Source organism: Pseudorca crassidens, chromosome 17 (assembly GCF_039906515.1).
Source record: "Pseudorca crassidens isolate mPseCra1 chromosome 17, mPseCra1.hap1, whole genome shotgun sequence".
Lineage (NCBI taxonomy): Eukaryota > Metazoa > Chordata > Mammalia > Artiodactyla > Delphinidae > Pseudorca > Pseudorca crassidens.
This window is the reverse complement of record NC_090312.1, coordinates 63,399,463-63,427,333: the sequence shown is the minus strand read 5'-3', so window position 1 is coordinate 63,427,333 and position 27,871 is coordinate 63,399,463. Positions and strand designations below refer to the sequence as shown.

The following is a 27,871-nucleotide window of genomic DNA, read 5'->3' as shown; positions in this document are numbered from 1 at the left end:
TTTACACTCCCACCAACAGTGCAAGAGGGTTCCCTTTTCTCCACACTCTCTTCAGCATTTATTGTATGTGATTTTTTTTTTTACATCTTTATTGGAGTATAATTGCTTTACAATGGTGTGTTAGTTTCTGCTTTATAACAAAGTGAATCAGTTATACATATACATATGTTCCCATATCTCTTCCCTCTTGCATCTCCCTCCCTCCCACCCTCCCTATCCCACCCCTCCAGGAGGTCACAAAGCACCAAGCTGATCTCCCTGTGCTATACGGCTGCTTCCCACTGGCTATGTACCTTACGTTTGGTAGTGTATATATGTCCATGCCTCTCTCTCGCTTTGTCACAGCTTACCCTTCCCACTCCCCATATCCTCTAGTTTTTTGATGATGGCCATTCTGACCAGTGTGAGGTGATACCTCATTGTAGTTTTGATTTGCATTTCTCTAATGATTAGTGATGTTGAGCATCTTTTCATGTGTTTGTTGGCAATCTTTACATCTTCTCTGGAGAAATGTCTATTTAGGTCTTCTGCCCATTTTTGGATTGGGTTGTTTGTTTTTTTGATATTGAGCTCCATGAGCTGCTTGTATATTTTGGAGATTAATCCTTTGTCAGTTGCTTCATTTGCCGTTATTTTCTCCCATTCTGAGGGTTGTCTTTTTGTCTTGTTTATGGTTTCCTTTGCTGTGCAAAAGCTTTTAAGTTACATTAGGTCCCATTTGTTTATTTTTGTTTTTATTTCCATTTCTCTAGGAGGTGGGTCAAAAAGGATCTTGCTGTGATTTATGTCATAGAGTGTTCTGCTTATGTTTTCCTTTAAGAGTTTTATAGTGTCTTGTCTTACATTTAGGTCTTTAATCCATTTTGAGTTTATTTTTTTGTATGGTGTTAGGAAGTATTCTAATTTCATTCTTTTACATGTAGCTGTCCAGTTTTCCCAGTACCACTTATTGAAGATGCTGTCTTTTCTCCATTTTATATTCTTGCTTCCTTTATCAAAGATAGAACTACCATATGACCCAGCAATCCCACTACTGGGCATATACCCTGAGAAAACCATAATTCAAAAAGAGTCATGTCCCACAATGTTCATTGCAGCTCTATTTACAATAGCCAGGACATGGAAGCAACCTAAGTGTCCATTGACAGATGAATGGATAAAGAAGATGTGGTACATATATACAATGGAATATTAGCCATAAAAAGAAACGAATTTGAGTTATTTTTAGTGAGGTGGATGGACCTGGCGTCTGTCATACAGAGTGAAGTAAGTCAGAAAGAGTAAAACAAACACCATATGCTAACACATATATATGGAATCTAAAAAAAAAAAAAAAGGTTTTGAAGAACCTAGGGGCAGGACAGGAATAAAGATGCAGACATAGAGAATGGACTTGAGAACATGGGGAGGGGGAAGGGTAAGCTGAGACAAAATGAGAGAGTAACACTGACATATATACACTACCAAATTTAAAATAGATAGCTAATGGGGAGCAGCTGCATAGCACAGGGACATCAGCTTAGTGCTTTGTGACCGCCTAGAAGGGTGGGATAGGGAGGGTGGTAGGGAGAAGAGAGAGGGAGGGGATATGGGGATATATGTATACATGTAGTTGATTCACTTTGTTATACAGAAGAAACTGACACACCATTGTAAAGCAATTATACTTCAATAAAGATGTTAAATAAATAAATAAATAGAATAGTTCCAAGAATTTCCAATATCATAAAAAGAAAAAAGTCATTAATAGAATGAAAAGACTTACCTCTTAAAAGGTTACTTTTCCTGTTAGATTGTAACTGATTCAGTCATGATGCTAAATTATATACACAGGAAATTTGGTTTATCTTCTAGCATAACTTGATTAATAGAGAACTAATTTTGTCTTTATTTAGTCAATTTAAATCTTTTCTCAGTTAATTACAGTTATTTAAACATAATATACTTAGACATATTTCTAAAGTAATATGTGACTAGAATTTGATCATTTATTTTCTTAGCTGCCTCTGTTAACATACCAATCAAATGCAAGATTAACAGATATTAGGGGAGAGAGACTTTAAAGAATTAAAAAGTTTTTGAAAAGGAGAGAGAAAGAGTATTAGATTTGATTTTGGAAAGATAACTCAAGTGCCAGTAAAGAGGACAGATGCACTCAGGTGACAGGGAGATCAGCTGGGGCTTACTGAAGGGTATAGAAGTGGTTCCAGTGAAATTTTATGATTGCTTGAACTAAGACTAAGCTAGTGGAAGTCAACAGAGTGAATGACTTATACAGATGTTAAGGAAATATACTACTCTGTAGGATTTGGTGATGGATGAGATGAAGGAGCAAATGTATTAAGAGGGAGTCCAGGCTTTGATGACTAAATGATTGGGCAAATGTTGCTCCCTAAGACAGAGAACGTAGAAGGAGGAACAGGCTAAAAGTGATAATAATCAGTCTTCCATTGTGCCACATACATCTGGGTAGAGATTTCTAATTGGTATTTGACTTGAATGGTTTTAAAGTTCACAAAAGAGGTATAGACTTGAGGGAATTTGAGAGCTATCTATGGAATTTAAATCTGTGAGGGCCCCTGGAATAGAGACAGAGACAGAATTAAAGATATTAGAAATGATAAACACCAATTATAAACTATTAATCATTAGATTTTATAATTTAAAGGGCAGCCCTTTATATGCCTGCAATTAGACTGAGTCATTCCCAGAAAGTATTTGGCCATATTTATCAGTCTTTATTATTTTTACCAGACTCTGTTTTGGTGGCTAAGAATTACATCATTCAATCATATGAGTCATATTTAGGCAAAACGATTTTTATGGATAAAATAATGTTGTATAACATCTAAAACTAGCTCATATTGGATATCAGAAAAGTACTTGACATTTGATTCATAACAAATTTCTAAACAAACAGATGTTCAACAAAAAGAGACTTCTTAGCCTATTTGAAACAAGTTCTGGATTTCCATCAAATTATGGTGTCAATTTACAATTCATAAGTTATTTATTATACATTATCACAATTCATATTATTATTTACATGAAAAACTACAATGTGCGTCGTATTGTGCTGAGCATTCTGTGGGATACAAAGATGAATCAGATCGAAACTGTCCTTAAGATACTTATAGACTTGTATGGGGAACTAAGACACAGACTTAGGTAAGTATACAAGGAGTACAGAGTTAAGAATCACAGACAATTTTAAAATGAAATTAAGAGAACAATCCTATTTGCAATAGCATCAGAGCCACATAAAATATTTAGGAATAAATTTAACAAAATAAGTTCAAAGCTTACAGTCTGGAAACTACAAAACATTGTTGAAAGAAATTAAAGAGGATCTAAATAAATGGGAAAACATCCTATATTCATGGATAAGAAGCATTGTTATGCATTGTTAAAAAGGCAATACCCATCAAACTGATCTATAGGGGCAACAAAATCCTTAGCAGAATCCCAGCTGACTACTTCTGAGAAATTAAAGAGATGATTCTAAAAGTCTTATGGAATTGCAAGGGACTGAAACAGCCAAAACAATCTTGAAAAGAAAAAACCAGAAGGATTCACACTTTCTGCTTTCAAAATTTAATCCAAAGCAATGGTAATAAAACTCTGGTAGTGGCACAGGATAAATATGTATATGAATGGAATAGAATTGAAGAGTCTAGAAATAAACCCATACATCTACAGTTAACTGATTGATTTTTGACAAGGTGCTAGGACTAATCAATGGGGAAAAGAATAGTCTTTTCTTCTACAAATATGGTTTATTTGTTGCTTTATAAGATAATTATTTTTGAATAAATTTCACTCCAGTCCTTGATTATATATCTTTTGGCAACAGATAGCTTATTATTAATTATTATTATTATTAACTTAGAGGCATAATGTTTGACACAGAGCATTCCACATAGTAGAAGATTGATAAATGTTTATAAAAGGAGGAAAATAATCAATTTAAGGCCAGTAATGAAGGAAGGGAGGAAGAGGAAGAAGAAAATAGAACATGATTTCTTTTCCCTGTTTCAAAAAATTTGAGCACTATGATAGACCCCAGAGATAATTCAATTTTCACCTTTCATAGGGAATTTAAAAGTACTAAAGAGGTTAAATGAGCTATCCAAGATCACAGTGCTTGCTAATAACAAAGCTAGTAACAAATTAGGTCTTCTGATCCTTCACTCAGTGTCCTTTACACTGCACTGCAATGCTATTTCACTGAAAAGAAATCTAATCAGGGCTATCAATGAAAATATATTTTTTCCATGCTGCAAAAGATTGCTTTATTTGTCCTTAAAATAGATGTTTAATCATGGATTCTAAAATAAAATGGATAACTTTAAAATAATGGCTAATTGAATTTATTGTATAGCTTTTCTTACTGTGGTTGAGCTAAATACCAAAAAAAACAAAGAAGCCTCATAGCAGCTGATACCTGCAGAGTGTAATATATGGCTTTGCAGATTTGATGCAATAGAATTTAGGTATCAGATTAAAATCAGGGTACTATTCTAATTTTTCCTTTAACTTTATGAATTCTTTCCATACACGTCAAGGACATACGTGAAGTTATCCAGTGGAATTCCCAGATTGCCAAAATTCCTCAAAAATAGGAGCCTCTGGGAGTAGGGCCCAGAAATTTGTGTTTTAACAAGGCTTTCAGTTCATCTGAAAGATGCTAAAGTTATGAATCACTGCCTTAGTCTACAACCATCAATGATTTACACCTAAATCACTGAAGTTGTTTCCCACTGTCTCCTTGCTTTCCATCCTAACACACAAATTATCTACATGGTTGCCAGAAAACAGTTATAAGATAAAAATCTGATGATGTTATTTAATTCTTCACTCATTCATCAAATATTTATTGAGACTTCTAACCCTTCAGGGTACAGCAGTGAACACAAAGAACAAAGATTTCTATTCTTGTGGTGGTTATATTCAATGCCTTTTATTCCCCTCCAAATTCCTCAGTGACTTCCTAGTGCTTAGATAAAAAATTCAAACTCCTTTGTATAATAGGCCCAGCACTCAGTGGTCCAAGCTTCCTCTGAGGATTTGGTTCTCTTCTTGTATCTTATAACCCAACCACACCATGCAGTTGCTTTCTTACCCACATTCATTTGCAAGGTGATCTATCCCCTTCCCGGGGGAGACCCCCAACCCTGTTCTGCTCCATTTTGCAAAAGCTACATGCATTTTAAGATTCAAGAATTATTTGTGACCAAAATTCACAAGAAGAAATAGATGATCTGAATAGGCCTATATCTATTGAAGAAATTGAATCAGTAATTAATAACCTTCCAAAACAGAAAGCACCAGGTCCAGATGGGTTCACTGGTGAATTCTAACAAATATTTAAGAAAGAAATTAGACCAAATTTCTACAATCTCTTTCAGAGCATAGAAGTAGAGGGAACACTTTCTAACTCACTCTATGAGGCTACCATTACTTTAATAGCAAAATGAGATGAAGACATGACAAGAAAAGAAAACTACAGGCCAATATCTCTCATCAACATAGATGTAAAAATCCTCAATAAAATATTAGCATATCCAATCCAGTAAAATACAAAAAAGAATTATACACCAAAACCAAGGGGGATTTATTCCCAGCATGCAAGGCTGATTCAACATTGGAAAATCAATTAATTTAATCCACCACATCAACATATATATTTTTTAAAATCACATGATCTTATCGTTTGATGCAGATAAAGCATTTGACAAAATCTAACACCCATTCATGAAAAAAGCTCTCAACAAACTAGGAAAATAGGGAACTTCCTCACCTTGATAAAGACTATGCAAAAAAACTACAGCTAATGTCTTACTTAATGGTGAGGAACTCGAAGTTTTCCCACTAAGATCAGGTAGAAAGCAAGGATATCCCCTCACACCACTCCTTTTCAAAACTGTACTGGAAGTACTTGCTAATGCAATAAGTCCTTGTTAATGCAATAAGTCAAGGAAATAAAAGGTATACAGATTGGAAAAGGAGGCATAAAGCTGGAAAAGGCAAAACAATGAGACAATATAAAGATCAGTGGTTGCCAGAGGTTGGGGTGAATGGAAAGATAAATAGGCAGAGCATAAAAGGACTTTTAGAGAAGTGAAAATACTCTGTATGATAATACAATACAATGACGGATATATGCCATTATACTTTCTCCAAATCCATAGAATGTACAATACAAGAGTGAACTCTAAGGGAAAACTGTGGACTTTGGGTGATTATGATAAGTCAATGAAGGTGCATCCTTCATAAAAAATGTACTTCATAAAAAAGTGAGTGATGTTGGTAATAGGGGTGGCTATGCATGCATGGGAGCATGGGTACATAAGAAATATGTACCTTTCTCTCAATTTTGTTGTAAACCTAAAACTGCTCTAAAAAGTTGTCTTTGAAAATAAGTCAAGACAAAAAAAATTCATGTGTTCTATGAAGTCTTGACTGACCTCCTCCCTAAAGAGGGAAATGGCAGCTCCCATTTTGATGCCTACGTTGTGCCCTATTTTATATGTAAATCTATTTTATAGATGTGACTACATAAAATAAAATCTGTATATCAAAAAAAAAACAAGATAAAAAGTAAATGATAAACTGGAAAATGTTTTCATCAAATATGACAGTCATAAAGTTATCATACTTAATATATAATGAGCTCTGACCAAGTGACGGGAATATCAATAAAAGCCAATAGGAGAATGGCAAAGGATCTTGAGGGCTATAAGGGAGAAGATATCCTTAAGCTGGTCTCCGCCTTGTCCACTGTTATTGCCTCTGTCCATGCCACTGACTCGGCCATGATTACAGGTGTGTGGAGTTATGTGGTATAATTATTGCACAGAGGAATGGCATCACCAGAGTTTTGTACTGCATTTAAATTCTAAAGCTTTTAAACAACAGAATCCCTAAGTAGAATAAATATCAACAATTGATTTAATATAAGTGATGAGGAACCATAAGAGCCAAAACAATCTTAAAAAAGAACATAGTTGGAAGACTCACACTTCCAATTTTAAAACTAAGTACTGAGCTACAGTGATCAAGACTGTGTGGTACTGACAAAAGGATGGGTATATAGACAATGGAATGGAATTGGAAATCTAAAAATATACTCATACATTTTGGTACAATTGATTTTCAATAAAGGCGCCAAGACAATTCAATGGGGGGAAATAGTCTGTTCAACAAAAGGTGCAGGAACAACTGGAAAAGAATGAACTTGGACCCCTATCTCATATCACGTACAAAGATTAACTAAAACTAGATCAAAGACCTAAATATGAACTAAAGCTATAAAACTCTTAGAAAAAATGTAAGTGTAAATCTTTGTGACCTTGGAATAGGCAATAGTTTCTTAAATATGACACCAAAAGCATTACCAAAAAAAGGAAGAATAAATAAATTGGACTTTATCAAATCAACTTTTGTGCTTTAGAGGACACCATAAAGAAAGTGAAAAGAAACACAGAGAATGGGAAAAAATATTTGCAAATTGTACATCTGATAAAGGTCTAGTATCCAGAATATATAAAAAACTCTCACAACCAAACAATAAAAAGACGACCCAATTTAAAAGTGAGCAATGTATTTGAAAAAAAAAAATCTTCAAAGAAGATACACAAATGGCCAGTAAGAATGGTCAATATTGAAAAGATGCTTGACATCATCAGTCATCAGGGAAATGTAAATCAAAGGAAAAGTGAGATGCCACTTCACACCCACTAGGATAACTAGAGTAAAAAAGTCAGACAACAAGTTTCGGTGAGGATACGGGGGAATTGGAACCCTCCTCATACACTGATGGTGTGAGTGTAAAATGGTACAGTCACTTTGGAAATAGTTTGGCATTTCCTCAAAAGTTAAAAATAGAGTTACCCTATGACCCAGCAATTCCACTTGTAGGTGTATATCAAAGAATATTCCACAAAAACTTGTACAACTAACATTTGAAGAAGCATTACTTGTAATAACTAAAGAGTGGAAACAACTTATCCATTCAACAGATGAATGGATAAACAGAAATGTGGTATATACATTCAACAGATTATTGATCTATAAGAAGAAATGAGGTACTGATTCATGCTATAATATGGGTGAATCTTGAAAACATTACGCTCAGTGAAAGAAGTCCAGTACAAAAGGCTGTGTATGGTATGATTCCATTTGTATGAATCACCTAGAAAAAGCAGATCCATAGAAACAGAAAGTAGATTAGTAGCTACCAGCGTCTGCTAATGAGGAATGGAAAGCTAGAGCAAATGGTTTTATCACTCTTTGAGGTGATGCGAATGTTCTGGAAGTAGATAATGATGATGATTGCACAGCTTGTGAATACACTAAAAGCCACTAAATTGTACACTTTAGAGAGTACATTGAATTTTATCTCAATGCAAAATAAACACAGAAAACATAAACGATGGACACATGTTAAAAAAAAAACAGTCAATGTCACTAGCAGTCAAAGAAACGTAAATCAAAACAGAAGGTTATTTTTCCACTACCCTGGCAGATATTATCAAAAATAAAAATGCTGACAAAAATGATGATCTCATATATTGTTGTAAGAACTGTAAACTGATGGGTCCTTTCTGGAAAATAATTTGGTAATATGTATTAAGAAGCTTAAAGTGCTGATTCTATTTAACTTAGTCATCCCAGTTCTAGGAATCTGAATTCCTTATTTAGTAGACCATATAGAAGAAGGACCTTTGTTATTTATTATGAACCTCCCATTCCCTCTGAGCTAGGTGGAAAAATGTGTCTCACTCTTACCCTGGGCCCTATTTGGACTCTATGTAATAGTTCCCATCATTCTTATTTTCTTACTTCTACAACTCAATTCTACCTTATTGACCTGCTCTGGATGATTTTAACAGTATTCAGAATATCTGTGCAGCTCCCCGTCACCTTTCCCTACAATTCAACTGGTTCAGTCACCATCTAGTGTCCCTGATACTCTTCTTTCATTATGTTCTCATCATAACTATCTTGTGTTTTCCCTCAAAAAACAAAAAAAGAAACAAACAAAAAAACCAGGGCTATTATCTGCTTTGCCTCATAATAATGAGGGCTTTTTCTGGAACCAGATTGCTTGGGTTTAAATTCCAGCCTTGCCACTTGCCAGCTATGTGGTCCAGGTCTCAGTTTTCTCATTACCTGGAATTATCGTAAGAATTATATAATTATTACATGGAAAGTAGTCAGAGCAGTTCTGGCACATAGTAAACCCTGAATTTGTGTTAGTTGTTATTATTATTATCACCTCATAGAGATATTATGGAGCTCAAATAAAGTAATGTGTATGAAACTGTTTTTTAATGCACTGCTATTATCATTTTGTGACATGTGTATACCTTAGTGACATGTGTATACCTTATCCTCATAAATTATAGAAGAGCAAGGACTATCTTATTTTTAATGGCTCACATTGCACATAGTAAATGCTCAAAATTTGCATTGTAATTCAATGTTACTTTTATGATCAAATCACTATTGACTTTTGGTTGTCTAAATACCATCACATCAAGACCACTGACAATCTTGTTATAACATATATCCACTTGTGTCTTCCACTATGTCAGCAGTCTTTTCAAAGTGGAATCCACAATGAACAATCCACTGCAAGTATGGGAGGAAAATTTTTAGGAACTCTATCTACATTTTTTCCTCATCTTTTGTAAATTTTCATTATTTGGTATTTATCATTACTAATGTGTGCAAAATTACTATGAAAATGCTATGACATATAAATAAATGCTAATGTATATTGGAAGTGCAGGCTCAAGATAGTTTTACTAAAGGGTGTACCGTCTAAAAAGTCTGGAGATCAACACACTATCCCACAATATGGTTTCTCTCCTAGGATCAAGCTGATCTATTCAACTCCTCCTAGAACACAGTTTATATCTCTTTGTTTCCAAATCTGACTCACAACCAGTCTGTCTGAAATGAGAGTATGACAGCCACTCCTTTTCAAGCTGCAACTTGCATTCTTCACACCAAGACTTAACCATCACCAAACGAAAGCTTCTTAAAAGAAGGGTCTGTATCTGGTCCACCTTTGTGTCTACTGCCACAGCTCCACCACCCCACCACAAAAAAAGGGTTTCCATAATAACTGGCACATAATAGGCTCCACATAAATATTTGCTGAATGAATAAACTGGCAGAGAGATTGTTATTGGAAGGCAGGAGAGTGTGCTGGTTAATAGCAGAGGCTCAGATCCTGGCTCTGCCACTTAACTGGGTGGCCCTGGGTCTCAGATTTTTCCTCTGTGAAATGAAGGTAATAAAGTAAGTAACAAGTAAAAAACATTATCTTAACTCAAAATGATTAATTTAGTAGCATAATTTAATGCAAAAAATGCCCCAATTAATGAAATATAAAATGGGGCAATTACCATGTAGTGAGCACTTTTTTTTTTTTGTCAGTGGACAAAAATCAGCATTTCTCTGTGATACAGTGTTCAATACATATCATCTTGAGTTTCCCATATCCCTCCAAGAGGTATAACACTGAATTTCCCAAGGTGTCATGCCACTTCTCTATGAGTATGCGGAAAAGACAGTAGAGTGGAAAGAGGGGAAAGGTTAGACAATTTCCTCCCATCTTATGAACATCTGAGATGGTTTTCCTTTGTCATTTGGGGTTTCAAGTACTGGTCACTGTTAAAACAACACATCCCATTATTTTAATACAGCTCTTAAACTGTAAAAAAATTAATTTTGGTAGATGACTTATTTGTCTATGTTGAAAACCCCAAAGAACCAATAACAACAACAACAACACCTCCTGGAACTAAAAAGCAATTATAGAAAGGTTTCAGGATACAAGGTTAATATACAAAAGTCAGTTGCTGTCCTATATACCTGCAATAAATAATTGGAATTTGAAATTCAAAACAGAACACCATTTACAAAAGTACCAAAAATACAAAATACTTAGATATAACTCTAACAAAATACTAACAAGATCAACACAAGGAAAAGTGCAAAATTCTGATGAAAGAAATTAAAAAATTAAATAAATAGAAAGATTTCCATGATCATGGATAGTAAGATTCAATATTGTTAAGATAGATAAGATGTGAGTTCAGATACCTCACCAAAGAAGATATATAGATGGCAATAGTATATGAAAAGATGTTCAACATCATATGACGTTAGGGAATTGCTAATTAAGACTACAATTAGGTACCAAGGCACACCTATTAGAATGGCTAGAACTTAAAACACTGACAACACCAAATGTCAGGAGTTCTCATTCATTGCTGGTGAGAATGCAAAATGGTACACTTTGGAAGACAGTATGGCAGTTTAATACAAAGCTAAACATAGTCTTACCATATGATCCAGCAATCATTCTCCTAGGAATTTATCCAAATGAGTTGAAAATGTATGTCCACACAAAACCCTGCACATGAATGTTTATAGAAGCTTTATTCGTGACTGCCAAAAATTAGGAGCCACCAAGACATATCCTTTAATCAGTGAATGGATAAACAAACTGTAGTACATCCATTCAATGGAATTTTATTTAAAAATAAAAAGGAATGAGCCATCGAGCCACAAAAAGTCATGGAAGAACCTTAAATACACGTTGTTAAGTGAAAGAATCCAGTCTAAAAAAGCTACATACTGCATGACTCCAACTATATGACATTGTAGAAAGGCTAACCACAGAGACCATAACAGATCAGTGGTTGCCATGGGTTCAGAGGCAGGGAGGGAGGGAGGAATCAGTGGAGCACAGGTGAGTTTTAAGGGCAGTGAAACTATTCTGTATTATACTGTAATGGTGGATCCACAACCTGATGCATTTGTCAAAACCCATAGAACTGTGCAGCACAAAAAGTAAACCCTAATGTCAACTACGGAATGTAGTTAATAACAATGTATCAATATTGGTTCATCAATTGTAACTAATGTAGCACACAAATGCCAGATGTTAATAACAGGGGAAATTGTGTAGAGGGAAAATGGGTATATGGGAATTCTCTACTTTCTCCTCAACTTTTCTGTAAACCTAAAACTACTCTAAAGAATAATAGCTATTATTTTAAAAGTCCATAGTAAGTAAAAAAATAACAGCAAATTTTATATATATACACATATGTATAAAAATACCTAAGGATATTCATGTACACACTTTCAGATAAAATAAAATAACTATACAACTTTTTCACGATAATTTTTAAACATTATATTCCGGTATTTTCCTTCTCCTAATATAATATGTTTTTACAGGGACCATCAATGGGAGGTGAGGAAATGCAGATAATTATGCTAAGTTATGTTCAGAAAAATTTTGGTAGTGAAGGACAGCTGTGGGAGTCTGAGGTCTAGGAAAGAATTCTTTTTACAGGATATAATAATGCCAACTTAAAAAGAAATATTGTTAGCAGCCTATTTCAAGGAATATAAATAAATATTAGAACATAAAACTGCATACCAACAGTATATTTCAAATTTTCCCAGTGAGTTAAAACGTGAGGAAAACAAACACATACCAAATCATTGATGTTGACCATTAGAACATTCTGATAGGCTCCGCCGTCTTTACCTTCAATATCACAATCAGATGATGCTACTGGCAACAGAACAAGGATCAGGGGAGGAATTCCAAAGATATACCTAAAAGAAACTAAATTCAACAATAAGTAAGAATAAGCTAAATGTCATAAGTCATATTATATCATTTGATGGTGGTATTTCAATTGGCCTGACCACTTATTTCTAATAATTTTTAAAATATATCTTGGTTTTACATAGTGTAGGAAGAACTCTAAAGTTCAATATTATGTAACTACCAAAGAAAGACAATATTTTAGAGTCTAGGTTTCTTTCAGTTTTTATTCAGATAAAACTCTTTGGGAATATGCAGAACAAGTGTGAAGACAGCAAAATCTCTTTGTCTCATCAACAGAAAAACAGGTAAACTACAGGTTAACAATTATACATTTTTGAAATTTTGTGATCTAAGGCACGTGATTGTATATTTATGTAAAACTTGATGGTTGTTCAAGTGTCCAGCTGCTTCCTGGAAACAACATTGCAGGAAGTTTATCTGCATGGTACTGCACGGTGATTATATTCTTTCTTTTTAATGATGGATCCTAGAAGGCTTACCCTCCTCAGAACTGTGACAAAGTTGTTATTTATATTATGAGACTCCTTATCTTTTCAGTATCTTCTTTTTCTAAATGCCCAGAGACCGACATTCTCTTCAAACACAGCCCTGTTTAGCTTCTTGACATGTTAGGAAAACCCAATAAATAAATTCATACCCTGTAAACTAATGATTTATATCTATTTTTAAATAAGTCTTCTCATTTAGGGGCAACTGTTAATCAAAAGGAATGAAATTATAAATGGTATCATTTTGGGCAGTAGTAATACACTGCTAGAAAACCAGTGATTCCCTGAGGCATTAAAATCTGGTTTTATAGGGACTAATTTTATTTCTTCATAAGCCTGCTGGAGTGTCTTGTTTGCATCTTTCTGTAAACCATCAAGTATTGTTGACAATATATTTCCTGTGATTTTCCCCAGTGAACTTTAACTGTTCTTGTTGAGTGCAAGATATTTCACATGTATGCCTTCTCCTGATTAAGATTACAAACAATACTCCTTGGAATCCAAGGAACTAATATTGTGAAAACAACCTAAAGGCTGTCAAATATATCATAAATTTCCCATAACATTCTCATCTATTACATCATTCCCTGTCATATAAAAATTAGTAGCTCTCCCCAGTAAGTTATGTGCCATTAGTGACCTATATTTTTACAATAGAGAATGTAGGCTGGGCAGCAGATAGGGGAACAAACATGAATCCTACATCTAATCTTAATATGTCACTGACACCTAACAAAGTAAGAGAAACAAGATGAGATGTGGAGTCTATTCATAGCTCTGCCACTAAATTTCTATATGCATGATGAGCAAGAATTCGCTTTGGAGATTAATAATGATGATGAGGCTAGTTACCTTTAATTGAGTACCTGTCATGTACCAAGCACTGTTCAGTGCCTTATACTTACTATCTAAGGAGCAAAAGGGTCCTACCTGCTAGTTAATCTTTTTATAAAACATAAATAGTAAGGTGCCAGGTCTGGATTCTAACCTGAGCTGGTTACTTCACCAGGATTTGATCAGAAATGCCCATTATCTTCTGATAACATGTCATCACTTTGGTCTTCTGAATGAAAACCACTTCCATGTACTATTATACAGCCCTACCTCTCTTTCTTCTACCACAGTCCCTTCATCCTGAATATTCTCAAACAATGATCAATTGCTAATTATTTACTGAGTCCTAGCTTTGTATAGATTGCACAGAGCCAAACTTTTTACTTTCTCTGTCATCATACAGATGTCCAGCAGGGATACTTTGCGAGAAGTAGATGGTAAGGAAAATTTATACAGCATATAACTTGAAATGAGCTTTAAAAGAAATATAACAAAATAATTAAATACTAGAATGCAAAAGAGGCATTTTTACTATTTACTATACATAAACGTCATTTCAAAGGTCCACATTTTATGTTTTAATAAAGGAGGTGGTTTTATTTTCTATGAGCACTAGTTGTTGTGCCCTCTTCACTCCAAATTTCAGTAATTAGTGCTCCCAAAATTCACATCGACCCATTTACTCATTGGATGGCATTTTGTCAATGCTTTCAAATGATGGCTTAGTGGAAAATTCAGTCTTTTTTGAGTAACTAGTTTCTCAATTCTAAAACAATATTTGCCTTATCTGGAAAGCAAGTCTTTGGTTGCCATCTTTGTTGTTAAATAGGCTAGCCCCAGATAGACTAGGGCAATGCAAAGTACAGAGGGAGATGCAGGGTTTTGTGTTGGTATGCCAATGAGTTGTGTGACTGACTGAAGGACAGAGTCTCATAAAAACTTCACTTTAGACTAAATGATCTCTTAATGTGGCTTTCAACTCTCAAGCACCTTAATTCTAAGAATCTACCCAGCCATCCAAATACAATAACTCTTTAGATTTGAAATCGCCTGACCAACAAGTTGCAAACACACCCAGGGCTTCAAATCCACATCTCAGAGGTTCCCAGGTTTCTCATTAATGACTTACAGTTTGGTCTGCAACTGAAGTCTTTTCTCCACACCACATAGACAGTAACATATTAATATTGCCTAGTTTGAGCCCCCTTTTGACATTGTTGTCACAATAGAAAATGACTCTGCTTTTATTTTTGTTTTAGATTATACATAGATAGCCATTCCTTCCCTCCACCTTGAACTTTCCCTTAGGTTACAAAAAAGACAAACCATAAAGAATAATGCAAGAAAATCTTGGACTTGTGGAATTTTCTTCAGATTTCTGGAAGGGATTGAAACTGGAGAATTTGTTTTCAGTAGGGAATTTGGTTAAACCAGAATGATGGCTGTCTAAAAAAATCTTGTTGGTTTTTATATTAAGCCAAATAATACATTTAATCCTCAGATGCTTAAGTTATGGGGTCAAAGTGAACATGAACAAATTAGTTTCAACAGTCCTTCAAATCCAATCTTTCCTTAGTGTTTAAGACCGATCAGTGTTTATTGATTGTCTATTATAGACATTATATAGACCTATTTTCACTGGGATTTTAAAGAAATGGTCAAAAGACATTTAAGATGGAATTAAAGACATTATCTGAATATATAAGACTTGGCTTTAATATGAACAATTGGCACAAGTGAGTAAAAAAGAAAAAGTTAATAAACAGTAGGCAATAACCATATGTTATATGAAAATCAGCTTTTTAACATTACAAAAATGAATGTGATTATGCTCACATAAAGAATTCTAATACATTCCACAAACATATTAAGATTGGATTATAAATTCTATCCACAAGTCCCATGATAAACAACAGTTAAAGACATTTCTGAAGCTATCCTAGAATACTGCATACAATATTTCATTTAATCCCATAACCATTTCTTGAGGTAAGTACTACCAATCACTAACATTTTTGCTGATGGAGAATCTGGGACCCAAACATTTTCCCCCATATAAAATATGTCTTGTAAGAGGCATGATTCAAATCCAAGAGTCTAGAAACTAAGCTGTTAGCCGCTGAGCTGCACTGCTTCCTATAAAAATAACTGCATGTGTGTAGTCAAGGGAAATGTACAAAAGTCCATCTTCCTCCAGATGAATCTCACTACAGCGTTTCCTTGGCCAATTCCTGAAACACAGCATCACGTACTCCTATTTCAGGAAAAAAGACACTGATTATTTGCTTTATTGCGTTAGGTTATGTGTCAGAGATGAGGCCAGAAAAGCAATCTCACATCACATGTGTGACATCAACATGTAAGCTGGTCCTACAAAATAACATTTTCCATTTTTGTTTAAGGTATTGCAACACTGATGTGGTACCCTGTGTAACCCTCCTTTATACTTGTTCAGGCTTTTTAATCTTTCTCAGTTCTCTGTTTTTATTGCTATTCCATTTTTGGGTCCTCAAATATGATTAAATTATCTAAACTAGATAGCACAATTGAGGACCACATAGTACGTGCTCAACTACTTCAACTCCCAAAAGAAGTGGCAAAGTAAAAGGATAAAAAGTAACCCACAATAGAATTAGAAATGAAAAAGGAGGAGTAACAACTGACACTGCAGAAATACAAAAGATCATGAGAGATTACTACAAGCAACTCTATGCCAATAAAGTGGACAACCTGGAAGAAATGGACAAATTCTTAGAAATGCACAAACTGCAAAGACTGAATCAGGAAGAAATAGAAAATATGAACAGACCAATCACAAGCACTGAAATTGAAACTGTGATTAAAAATCTTCCAACAAACAAAAGCCCAGGACCAGATGGCTTCACAGGCGAATTCTATCAAACATTTAGAGAAGAGCTAACACCTATCCTTCTCAAACTCTTCCAAAACATAGCAGAGGGAGGAACACTCCCAAATTCCTTCTACAAGGCCACCATCACCTTGATACCAAAACCAGACAAGGATGTCACAAAGAAAGAAAACTACAGGCCAATATCACTGATGAACATAGATGCAAAAATCCTCAACAAAATACTAGCAAACAGAATCCAACAGCACATTAAAAGGATCATACACCATGATCAAGTGGGGTTTATTCCAGGAATGCAAGGATTCTTCAATATATGCAAATCTATTAATGTGATAAACCATATTAACAAATTGAAGGAGAAAAAACATATGATCATCCCAATAGATGCAGAGAAAGCTTTTGACAAAATTCAACACCCATTTACGATAAAAACTCTTCAGAAAGTAGGCATAGAGGGAACTTTCCTCAACATAATAAAGGCCATATATGACAAGCCCACAGCCAACATCATCCTCAATGGTGAAAAACTGAAAGCATTTCCACTAACATCAGGAACAAGACAAGGTTGCCCACTCTTATTCAACATAATTTTGGAAGTTTTAGCCACAGCAATCAGAGAAGAAAAGGAAATAAAAGGAATCCAAATTGGAAAAGAAGAAGTAAGGCTGTCACTGTTTGCAGATGACATGATACTATATATAGAGAATCCTAAAGATGCTACCAGAAAACTACTAGAGCTAATCAATGAATTTGGTAAAGTAGCAGGATACAAAATTAATGCACAGAAATCTCTGGCATTCCTATACACTAATGATGAAAAATCTGAAAGTGAAATCAAGAAAACACTCTCATTTACCATTACAACAAAAAGAATAAAATATCTAGGAATAAACCTACCTAAGGAGACAAAAGACCTGTATGCAGAAATTATAAGACACTGATGAAAGAAATTAAAGATGATACAAATAGATGGAGAGATATACCATGTTCTTGGATTGGAAGAATCAACATTGTGAAAATGACTCTACTGCCCAAAGCAATCTATAGATTCAATGCAATCCCTATCAAACTACCACTGATATTTTTCACAGAACTAGAACAAAAAATTTCACAATTTGTATGGAAACACAAAAGACCCCAAATAGCCAAAGCAATCTTGAGAATGAAAAACGGAGCTGGAGGAATCAGGCTCCCTGACTTCAGACTATACTAAAAAGCTACAGTAATCAAGACAGTATGGTACTGGCACAAAAACAGAAATATAGATCAATGGAACAGGATAGAAAGCCCAGAGATAAACCCACGTACATATAGTCACCTTATCTTTGATAAAGGAGGCAGGAATGTACAGTGGAGAAAGGACAGCCTCTTCAATAAGTGGTGCTGGGAAAACTGGACAGGTACATGTAAAAGTATGAGATTAGATCACTCCCTAAGACCATACACAAAAATAAGCTCAAAATGGATTAAAGACCTAAATGTAAGGCCAGAAACTATCAAACTCTTAGAGGAAAACATAGGCAGAACACTCTATGACATAAATCACAGCAAGATCCTTTTTGACCCACCCCCTAGAGAAATGGAAATAAAAACAAAAATAAACAAATTGAACCTAATGAAACTTCAAAGCTTTTGCACAGCAAAGGAAACCATAAACAAGACCAAAAGACAACCCTCAGAATGGGAGAAAATTTTTGCAAATGAAGCAACTGACAAAAGATTAATCTCCAAAATTTACAAGCAGCTCATGCAGCTCAATAACAAAAAAACAAACAACCCAATCCAAAAATGGGCAGAAGACCTAAATAGACATTTCTCTAAAGAAGATATACAGATTGCCAACAAACACATGAAAGAATGCTCAACATCACTAATCATTAGAGAAATGCAAATCAAAACTACAATGAGATATCATCTCACACCAGTCAGAATGGCCATCATCAAAAAATCTAGAAACAATAAATGCTGGAGAGGGTGTGGAGAAAAGGGAATACTCTTGCACTGCTGGTGGCAATGTGAATTGGTTCAGCCACTATGGAGAACAGTATGGAGGTTCCTTAAAAAACTACAAATAGAACTACCATATGACCCAGCAATCCCACTACTGGGCATATACCCTGAGAAAACCAAAATTCAAAAAGAGTCATGTACCAAAATGTTCATTGCAGCTCTATTTACAATAGCCCGGAGATGGAAACAACCTAAGTGCCCATCATCAGATGAATGGATAAAGAAGATGTGGCACATATATACAATGGAATATTATTCAGCCATAAAAAGAAACGAAATTGAGCTATTTGTAATGAGGTAGATAGACATAGAGTCTGTCATACAGAGTGAAGTAAGTCAGAAAGAGAAAGACAAATACCGTATGCTAACACATATATATGGAATTTAAGAAAAAAAAATGTCATGAAGAACCTAGGGGTAAGACAGGAATAAAGACACAGACCTACTGTAGAACGGACTTGAGGATATGGGGAGGGGGAAGTGTGAGCTGTGACAGGGCGAGAGAGAGGCATGGACATATATACACTCACAAACGTAAGGTAGATAGCTAGTGGGAAGCAGCCTCATGGCACAGGGGTATCGGCTCGGTGCTTTGTGACCGCCTGGAGGGGTGGGATAGGGAGGGTGGGAGGGAGGGAGATGCAGGAGGGAAGAGATATGGGAACATATGTATATGTGTAACTGATTCACTTTGTTATAAAGCAGAAACTAACACACCATTGTAAAGCAATTATACCCCATTAAAGATGTTAAAAAAAAAAAAGGTAACCCTATCCTTAACCTTCTAGTGAACTCTACTGGAAAAAAATCATTATCAAAATCACTCATAATTATTATTATTAGGAGTTTAGAATTCTAATATTTTGGTTGCTGATAACTTATGATGCACGACTGGTATAGATATACTTCAGGAAATAGAGGTTCCTTGTTAGTAATGGGCACCTTAGCTTCCTTTTCTTGTTTTACCTCTCCACTCCAGATCAGAGGTGATGGAAAGATTAGATCTGGGAGTGGTCCAGAAAAAAGCAATTGCAGGAGATCCATGGGCATTGTAAGGAAAACAGGAATATACCTAATTTCTAATTCTATATTAAAGTTCTGGAGGACGCCCATTACAAATCTTCTATACGCTAAACCCGCTCCCCACCCCCCTTTACTTTGCTACTGATCAGGTACTTCTTGACTATGTCAATTTTTGATGCTTTAATACCTGTGAGTAGGGATAGGTCTCTTGATCTAACGGTGCCGCCAGGAAAGGGCACAGACCAGGCATCAAACACAAGAACAATCTGCTCCCCATTCTGGCACCCTCCCGCACCCGTCTCCTTTTGCTTAAGGAAGTATTTACTATAAAGAAGTAGAATTTCCCTCAGCAAATCCTCTCCACTCACATCTCTTTTCCCCCTTTTTTCTTCCCGTCAGCTTTTGGACCCGTTACCTTGGCCATATGGCTGCCAACGGGAATCCAGCTCGCCTCAACTCTGCCCTTGTCCATTTTAAGTCCGTATTTCGCACAGATAAAATAGACTAAATCTCGGCAAGGGTCTAGAATTTAGAATTATGCCTGTTAATCCTGCCTCCGTCCATGAGTACCCATATAGGAAAGAAACCAAAACCCGAAAGTGGCCTTGTGCCAGCACGAGCACTTGGGTTCCCAGCAAAAGACACAAGGTACAGCCCCAGTTGGAAACTCCCAGCCTCAATGAGGAAAAACGGGGTTTTTCCAGAGACCTGTCCCCTTGAGGTTTAAAAGCGTGTCCCGTGGGAGCTTCGCTTTCGCTTCTCTAAGGGGTTGGAGCTGCAAGAGCCCAGATCCTCGCCCATCCCGGGGCACCTGTGAGTACCGTGGCGCGACCAGGAGCCCGGGGAGGGTGGGTTGGGCGCCGGGTTGACAGCGGGCAGCGCTGGCGAGGGGAGACTGACGGAGAGCATTGGGATCTGGGCGCGGGCTGCCACCGCTGAGCGGCTCGGAGGCTGCAGCGCCCGGTCTCGGGACAGAGAGCAGGCGTCGGGGACTGCTTCTCCCACGCAGCCCGCCAGGCTCAGCAGCCCCAGGTGCAAGTGGTGATGGGCCAGAGTACTCGGGTGAGGCTGCCGGCTGCCCAAGGGCAGAGCAGCCAGGGCTCTCCGCAGATCCAAAGTGCAACGCCGGGCTCTTCCCGGACGCGCCTGGGCGTGGGGCCCCGCAGCATGTCCCAGAGTACCCTGGCGTGCCGCGCGAGCGAATTTATGCGCCCGGGAGAGGAGCGCTTACCATGGAACATGGTCTGCGGGAGGCGGGCGTGGTCATGATGACCGCAACTGCAGCAGGAGCAAGCTCTCACCGCCCATAGTCACTCCCAGGACCCTGGTCTTCCGCGGAGTTGCCGGGAGTCCGTGCCGGCTAGGGCAGTCTCTGCAGCTGGTTCCTCCTACCCACGCCGCGCCTGCTGTTTCATCCATCCCAGGGGGGGCGTCACACACCACGGTCCGGCTCTGCGCTTTGCCTTTCCCATAACTTCCGTAGGATCAGCCAACAGTGTACTTTCAGTTTCTACTTTGCGCTTGGTCTGCAGGTTCGATCTCTGAGTTAATCACTGGGGCACCTTCACCTCCCCGCACACCTCCTTCTCCTGGTCACCTGCGTCCTCCCCTAGCGCTTCCTGTGCACCTGGACCAGGACCAGAGGAGGGCGCGGAGTCCCAAAGCACCGCAGAAGGAATGAGTTAGCCTGAATCGGGGCGATTCGAGGCAAAGACTTTCCAGATGACCTCTAAACCGCCTTGGCAAAGGCGGGCGACTAGGATCTAAAAGCATCGGTTGCTAATGTGTCCACAGAAGCCACAGATGTGTAGGGCGAAAACTGGGCTATTGCAAGCGGACGCCAGGGAGGAGGCGTCGCAGCTCTTGCCGCGGATGTGGTGGTGGACGACGCCAAGTCAGTCGTCTTGTTTAAAAAAAAAAAAAAGGAAGTAAAGAATGATTAAGAGGGCCACGGGCCACGCCCTCAGCCTCTCTAACCTCTCTAGTCTCCTTCCTCTCTGTCTTTTGTACATGCACCTGCCCAGGTGAGACCTCAAAGAAAAATAACTCGGTGTGTCCACCTAATCTGGTAAGTGCTATCTTTGGACCTGATAATCAAAGCCCAAATTAGGTGGAGAAAGTGGAGACTGACAATAGATGGTAACAATGACTGCCTCGTGTGCATTTATCTGAATTGGCTAATAAATCAACTTATCCATCTTGACTGTCTGTTACAGAAGGGTTAATTTTTTTTTCTAGGTCTGAATTATTTAGGTATTTTCTGTTTTCATTTGATTTCTGATATTCTGCAGAAATCTTGCTTAAATGAAGGTGGGTAATGTAAAGTAATCACAGTGATAATAGTGTTATGGCTATCATTTATCTAGCATTTGCTCTGTACCAGTATTGTGCTAAGTCTTTTATGTATGTCATCTCAAGCAAAATTTTCTGTGTGGTAGACAGTTTTGTTATCTGCGCTTCACAGACGTAGGAACTGAGACTTCCTTAAGTATCTGCCAGATTCACTCTGCTGGTTAGTAACAGGGTTGGGACACCAACCTACTGTAAACCAGCTCTAGAGTCCGCACTTGGACCCCTGTGTTAGAAGTCCTGTGAACAATGTAGACATTGATGCCAGGAGAGAGACAGGGTCACATATCATGTGAATGTGCCTTTGCCCCAGTATGGGGACCTCAGGGAAAATTTCTGGAGTTTGTGAATTCTGAATTGAGACCCGAGCAGGTCAATTAACTTGGCCATGTGAACATTCCAGCTGCTATAGTGTGAATGAAGAAAAGAGGAAAAGAAAGAAGGGAGAAAAACAATGAAATAGAGAGTGAGGCGGTGTTGCTTAAGCCTGAAACTTGGATTCCTATTTCTCTTTTAGTCTCACTTCTCACATCCAACCCACAGGCAAGTCCTGTCAACTGTACCTCTAAAATAAACCCCGAATCTATTCTGTGAATTGCCTAAGGGTAAACCATTAAAACCCTGCTGTCTAGGGGATCTTCCAGCTTTCACTCTTGCCCACAACCCTTTCATTCTCTTCATAGCAGCAGCGTATTTATTTACATTTGCCACCCTCTGTGACCACTCTCTGGCCACTTCCCACTGCACACTGGGCTTTCAAGGCCCTGTGTGATCTGGGCCCCACTGTCCTCTGTGACTCCCTCTGGTACCCATGGCCTTTGTCCTCCCTGCGTTCAGCCAAGCTGACTTCCACTTAGAACAACATCTAGCACACAGCCATGCAGAAAGTAACGGAATGAGAGGGGACAACTGAGTGAGATGCATGAGCGAGAACATGTGTGGAAGGGAAAGTATGTGAAGGCAGGAGGGGAATAGGAGGAAAGGGGAAGAGAACAAAGGAAACAAATGAGCACAGGAGGCAGAATGTGGTGGGGAAAGCCAAGTATTTCCATCTGACTGGAACCTAGCCTGGAGGTGGGGAGCAGAGAAACAGGAGGCCAGAGTAACTGGTAAAAATGAATGCTGTAACTAAACACAACTAGCTTGGCTATTGATTTATTTAAAATCCCTGACAGCAGCATTGAGGTATGTAATTGCACACAGCCTGCAGGTTTTTAAAATTGTTTTAACACTTCAGGGACAGATAAAAGAGCATCCACCAATAACTTGCTCAACAGGAAATCCATCTTCCTTTTTCATGCAATCATCATAAAACCTGGTTGAACAAGGGCTTGTGCATAACTGAACTTTTGGGGAGCATGATTGGAAATTATTCAGAGCTCCAGGAGAGAAGATGTAAATTCCACACTGGACTCTGACCCCAAACGTGAAGAATCACTCTGAAGACAATATTCGTAAAGCGTTTGGCATTTTTATTGTTATATGAAAATTGGCACATTCTAACTACATCAAGTTATTTTCTTCTATGACAGAATTAATACCATTTGAAAAAAAATCCAAATGTAGTCTTAAATGCGTGTTTGCTATTTTGATAAACTGAACATTATTTTTCATAAGACAGATAGATAAGGAAAAAAGAAATGTTTTATGAATTTTTATATGTCAATGTTTTATAATAGAGAAATGGAGTGGTTACCTTTATGTTCACTCGTAGACACAAGAATTGTGCAGGAAAGCCAATATGTAAACAAAGTAGTATATAGTTTATGAATTATAACCAATAAACATTAAGAAGGAAGACATTTTCAGAATGATTAGTACAATGTACTGAAAAAAATGGAAACAAAGCAATATGAATATCAACTTAAAGAGAGAATTGTTAAAGATTAACTAATGTCTTTTTAAATGTTCTACAATCTTCAATCTAAATAGTTTATTATGGGTAACCTAAAAATCTTTTCTTGATAATTATCTGTAGTATTTTTACCCAACTTAATACAACCATTCTTTGTAGTCTGAGATCTGAATGCTAGATATCATTCTGTCTATAGATATTTTCTGAAGTTCCTGTAACTTAATTTTCCAGGCATAATATTCAACATATTTCAAACACACACACACACACACACACACACACACACACACACACACACACGAAGGACTTCTTCATGGGCATGTGTTCTGTATAGAACACATGGGGCCTGTGCTTAGAAAGGGCTCTGGGTTTGATTTAATGCTCTGCAGTCACTGTCTTGAAATTCTTAATTATTTTTGGACAAGGAGACTCTCATTTTCACTTTGCATTGGATCCCACAAATTCTATAATTGGTCATGCATACTCACACATATTAAGCTACACATGGTGAATAGCAAGGCATGTCTTCAGGTGGTTTCAGTCTGGTGGAGAAAACAGATGTTAAACATGTAATTTCAAGGATAAAGAATATTATGTAAAGGAAAGTTTGAGATGTATTTCAAATCAGAGGATTAAAGCAGTCTAGACTAATTTTAAAAATTAGTGGAACTAGCCTCCAGAATAGGTTAATTTACATCCAATGGAAAGATAGCTATAAGTGAATAACCTATAATTCTAAATCAGATATGTTTGATTTTCAAGCCTGAGCTTGAGGATGAATTTTAAGTTTTGTCAAATGACTGCCTAGCATCTATTTACATGGTAATGTTTTTTTGTTGTTGCATTCCTGAATAAACCACAAATTTACCATAATGCTTAATTCAAGTTGTTAATATTTTACTTAGAAGTTTGCAATTATATTCATAATTGGAGTGTTTGTTCTTCATATTATATTCGACTGAGCCAGGGCCATTTTTGTCCAATTTTCTTAGCTTCATAAAAGGATTTGGGCATTCTGTTGTTTTCTAGAAACTGTAATGTTTAAGCATTCATTATATGACTGATTTGAGTTCAACAATGAAACATATTTAATTTCATGGGATGAAGCCCAGGGATAGGATGTGACTACCAGTTTCAAACATTTCAAGAGTGAAAATAAAAAGGTTTCTTCTGAAGGCTGAATCAAAATGGCCCCATCAAAATATCAGGAACTGCTGGAAATGTGTATGTCAGCATTATCAATGATTGCTTGAGCCATGGAAATGAATGAAATCATTCAACCTGCAACTTCAAAGAGAGAAGAGAGAGACAGTCAGTGCAAGGAGAAACCTTGAGACATGGGCATTAAGGGTAGATGGAGAATTAGGTGCCAACAAACTGACAAATAATAGGCCGTGAAGTAGGAGAGGTATTAGCATCCCAGAAAGCAAAGGGAGATAGAATTTCAAAACAGATTAAGTAGTCAGTACTTCCAAATGTCACAAAGAGATTGAACAAAATGAAGTTTGAAAAGTGTGCCCACTGAGTTTGGCATAGTAGAGATTGTCTATGGTCCTCACGACAACAGTTTGAGAAGAGCAGTGTAGTTAGATGCAATATTCCAGTTTCTGAGACGTTAAGAGAAGATGCAAAGAAAGTGAGAGGAGACAACTCTTTAAGATGTCTGGTGAAGATAAAAGGAATCAGATAATGGTTTGAAAGGCATGTAAAGCGTAATGGAAGTTTCTGTTTTCATGTATGAGAGGTACTAGAACATATTTATATATTAATGGCTAAAATTGGGTTTTTCTGTAGAAGTAGGAAAGGTTGGAACCGAGAAACCCAAGACAGCAGATTTATTTTTTTTCCCTTGTGTTCCCTCCGCTTTCATTTCACTCCTTAAATTCTGTAATTCTAAATAATCAGAATCCACTATAAATCCACTATGCCTAATTTTATGTTCCTTATTGAAACGTTCTCTAGGGCACTCACTTATCTACTTCTGGATTGAGTATTGGCTAGTCTAAGAGAAAAATACTGCCCAAATTGCCTTTCAGAAGGAGCAGCTGTAGCTTATGTAGTTTGCATTATCCACTCTGTTTGTACACTAATGGATGTGTTGTTGGCAATCGGAGGTCCAGTCAATTCCATTTACTGAAATAGTATATTGAATTAGCTGCACCTACACAACAGGAAAAGTACCGAAAGAGAACTGCCAAGGAGATTTACTTGCAAAAACAGGTTTGCCTTTAGGTTAATTTCCTTTTACAGTTTAATATTTGATAAAGATTTATCAGGAGAAAGAAAAGAAGGAATTGTATTAAGTCAAATTTACGTCACCAAAACAAATATTTCTCAAGGGCCTCAAAAGACCTAGATAAAACTAAAGTCATAAAGATCATAGTCTCAATCAGGATTAACACAAACCAACTATAACAATGACAACACCAACAAAGTATGAATTTGATCAACTCCATCACTTTTCTAGATTCAACTCCCCAAAATTTCTTTGGGCCTCTAATCTTTTTTTTTTTCTTTCTGATAGTGATCTTTGTGGCTATTGAAAATCCTCAATTTTTTTTGTTTTGTTTTGATTGTTTTTAGATTTTACTTTAAAGTCACTGATTTAAATCTGGCGGTTATTGGAGAATGCCTGCAAAAACTGCTAGTTTCAGAGGATCATTCTTAAATGACCAATGTACCAGTACACACAACAGCCATTTTTTTTGTCCTATTTTTTAATTAGATCTCATTGTAGGCCACTTAGAGCATGTATTACAAAATGAAAATATATATACTGAAAACTTAAAAAATAAATTGAAATAGCTTAATACATTAAGGACATATTTGTATTTGGTAAACAGCAAATTTTAAAATTTGCTATTTTAAATTAAAATAAGCTAATCTCAAAAGCTTACTTTAGGATAAAGAAAAATTATAGTATGGGTTAGTTTGGAGTTAGATTCAAAGGAGCCTTCCTTTTCTAATCTGAATAGAAGTTTAGAAATCTCAGAGAATGAAAATGACACAGAATATCATTTTGAAAGGAGGGAAAAAACAAGAATTAGAAAATATTACATTTCACTGGCAAAAACAATGTCTTAGTTAAGACAGATCAGCCAAAAAAAAAAAGAATCTAATGAGGAAGACATTGTTAGAAAACCTGTTAAACATTAGGGAGAATTGCTAGCATAGTAAAACAAACAAGCAAATCAAAACATAGAGCTGCCATTTCATAGGACATGTTACTCAAGAAATATATAATACTCCACTTCATTGTTTGAAGAAATCATTGTATCTTCCTAGAAATAGTCAAGGTCAGCACATAAATGTGCCCAAGTCTCTCCCAACCCTAAATAATACTTAAAAAAACAAATTCAGCACATACTTATCAAGTAATACTATGTGCCAATCACTGTTCTAGTTGTGTGGGATATTTCAGTGCACAAAACAGACAAAAATAATTCCTGTTAAGTTGAGATTACATTCTAGTGGAGGAGGTAAACAATAGACAATAAAAAAGTAAAAATTATATTAAATGTTAGAAATTTATTAAGGTCTATGGAAACCAAGGGTAGGATCAAGATAGAGAATGTGTGTTGTGGAGGGGAGTGTGCGTGGGGAAGAGTGTTGTGATTCTAAATGGGCTTCAGTGGGAAAGTGACATTTAAACAAAGACTGAAAGGTGATTGAGTGAGTCACATGGATGTCTGTAAGAAGGATCTTCTGACTCAGTTCTTTTGAACACTTGATTTGCAGTCTCAGCATACTCTATGTAATCTCGTCTTAAAGTTTTC

At 36.7% G+C, this 27,871-nt stretch overlaps 1 protein-coding gene across 2 annotated transcripts in view; it reads right to left on the bottom strand.

Moving 5' to 3' along the window:
- Positions 1 to 21,770, bottom strand: part of IL7 (interleukin 7) — a 54,941-nt gene extending 33,171 nt beyond the window's left edge. For both annotated transcript variants that reach the window (XM_067712010.1, XM_067712011.1), the window contains exons 1-2: positions 21,123 to 21,770; positions 12,528 to 12,661 (exon numbers count right to left, since the gene is read on the bottom strand). In XM_067712010.1, coding sequence (XP_067568111.1) covers positions 12,528 to 12,661; positions 21,123 to 21,132 — 144 coding nt within the window. In that variant the 5' untranslated portion in view covers positions 21,133 to 21,770. The remainder of the gene's footprint in view (positions 1 to 12,527; positions 12,662 to 21,122) is intronic.
- Between the last annotated feature and the right edge of the window lie 6,101 nt (positions 21,771 to 27,871).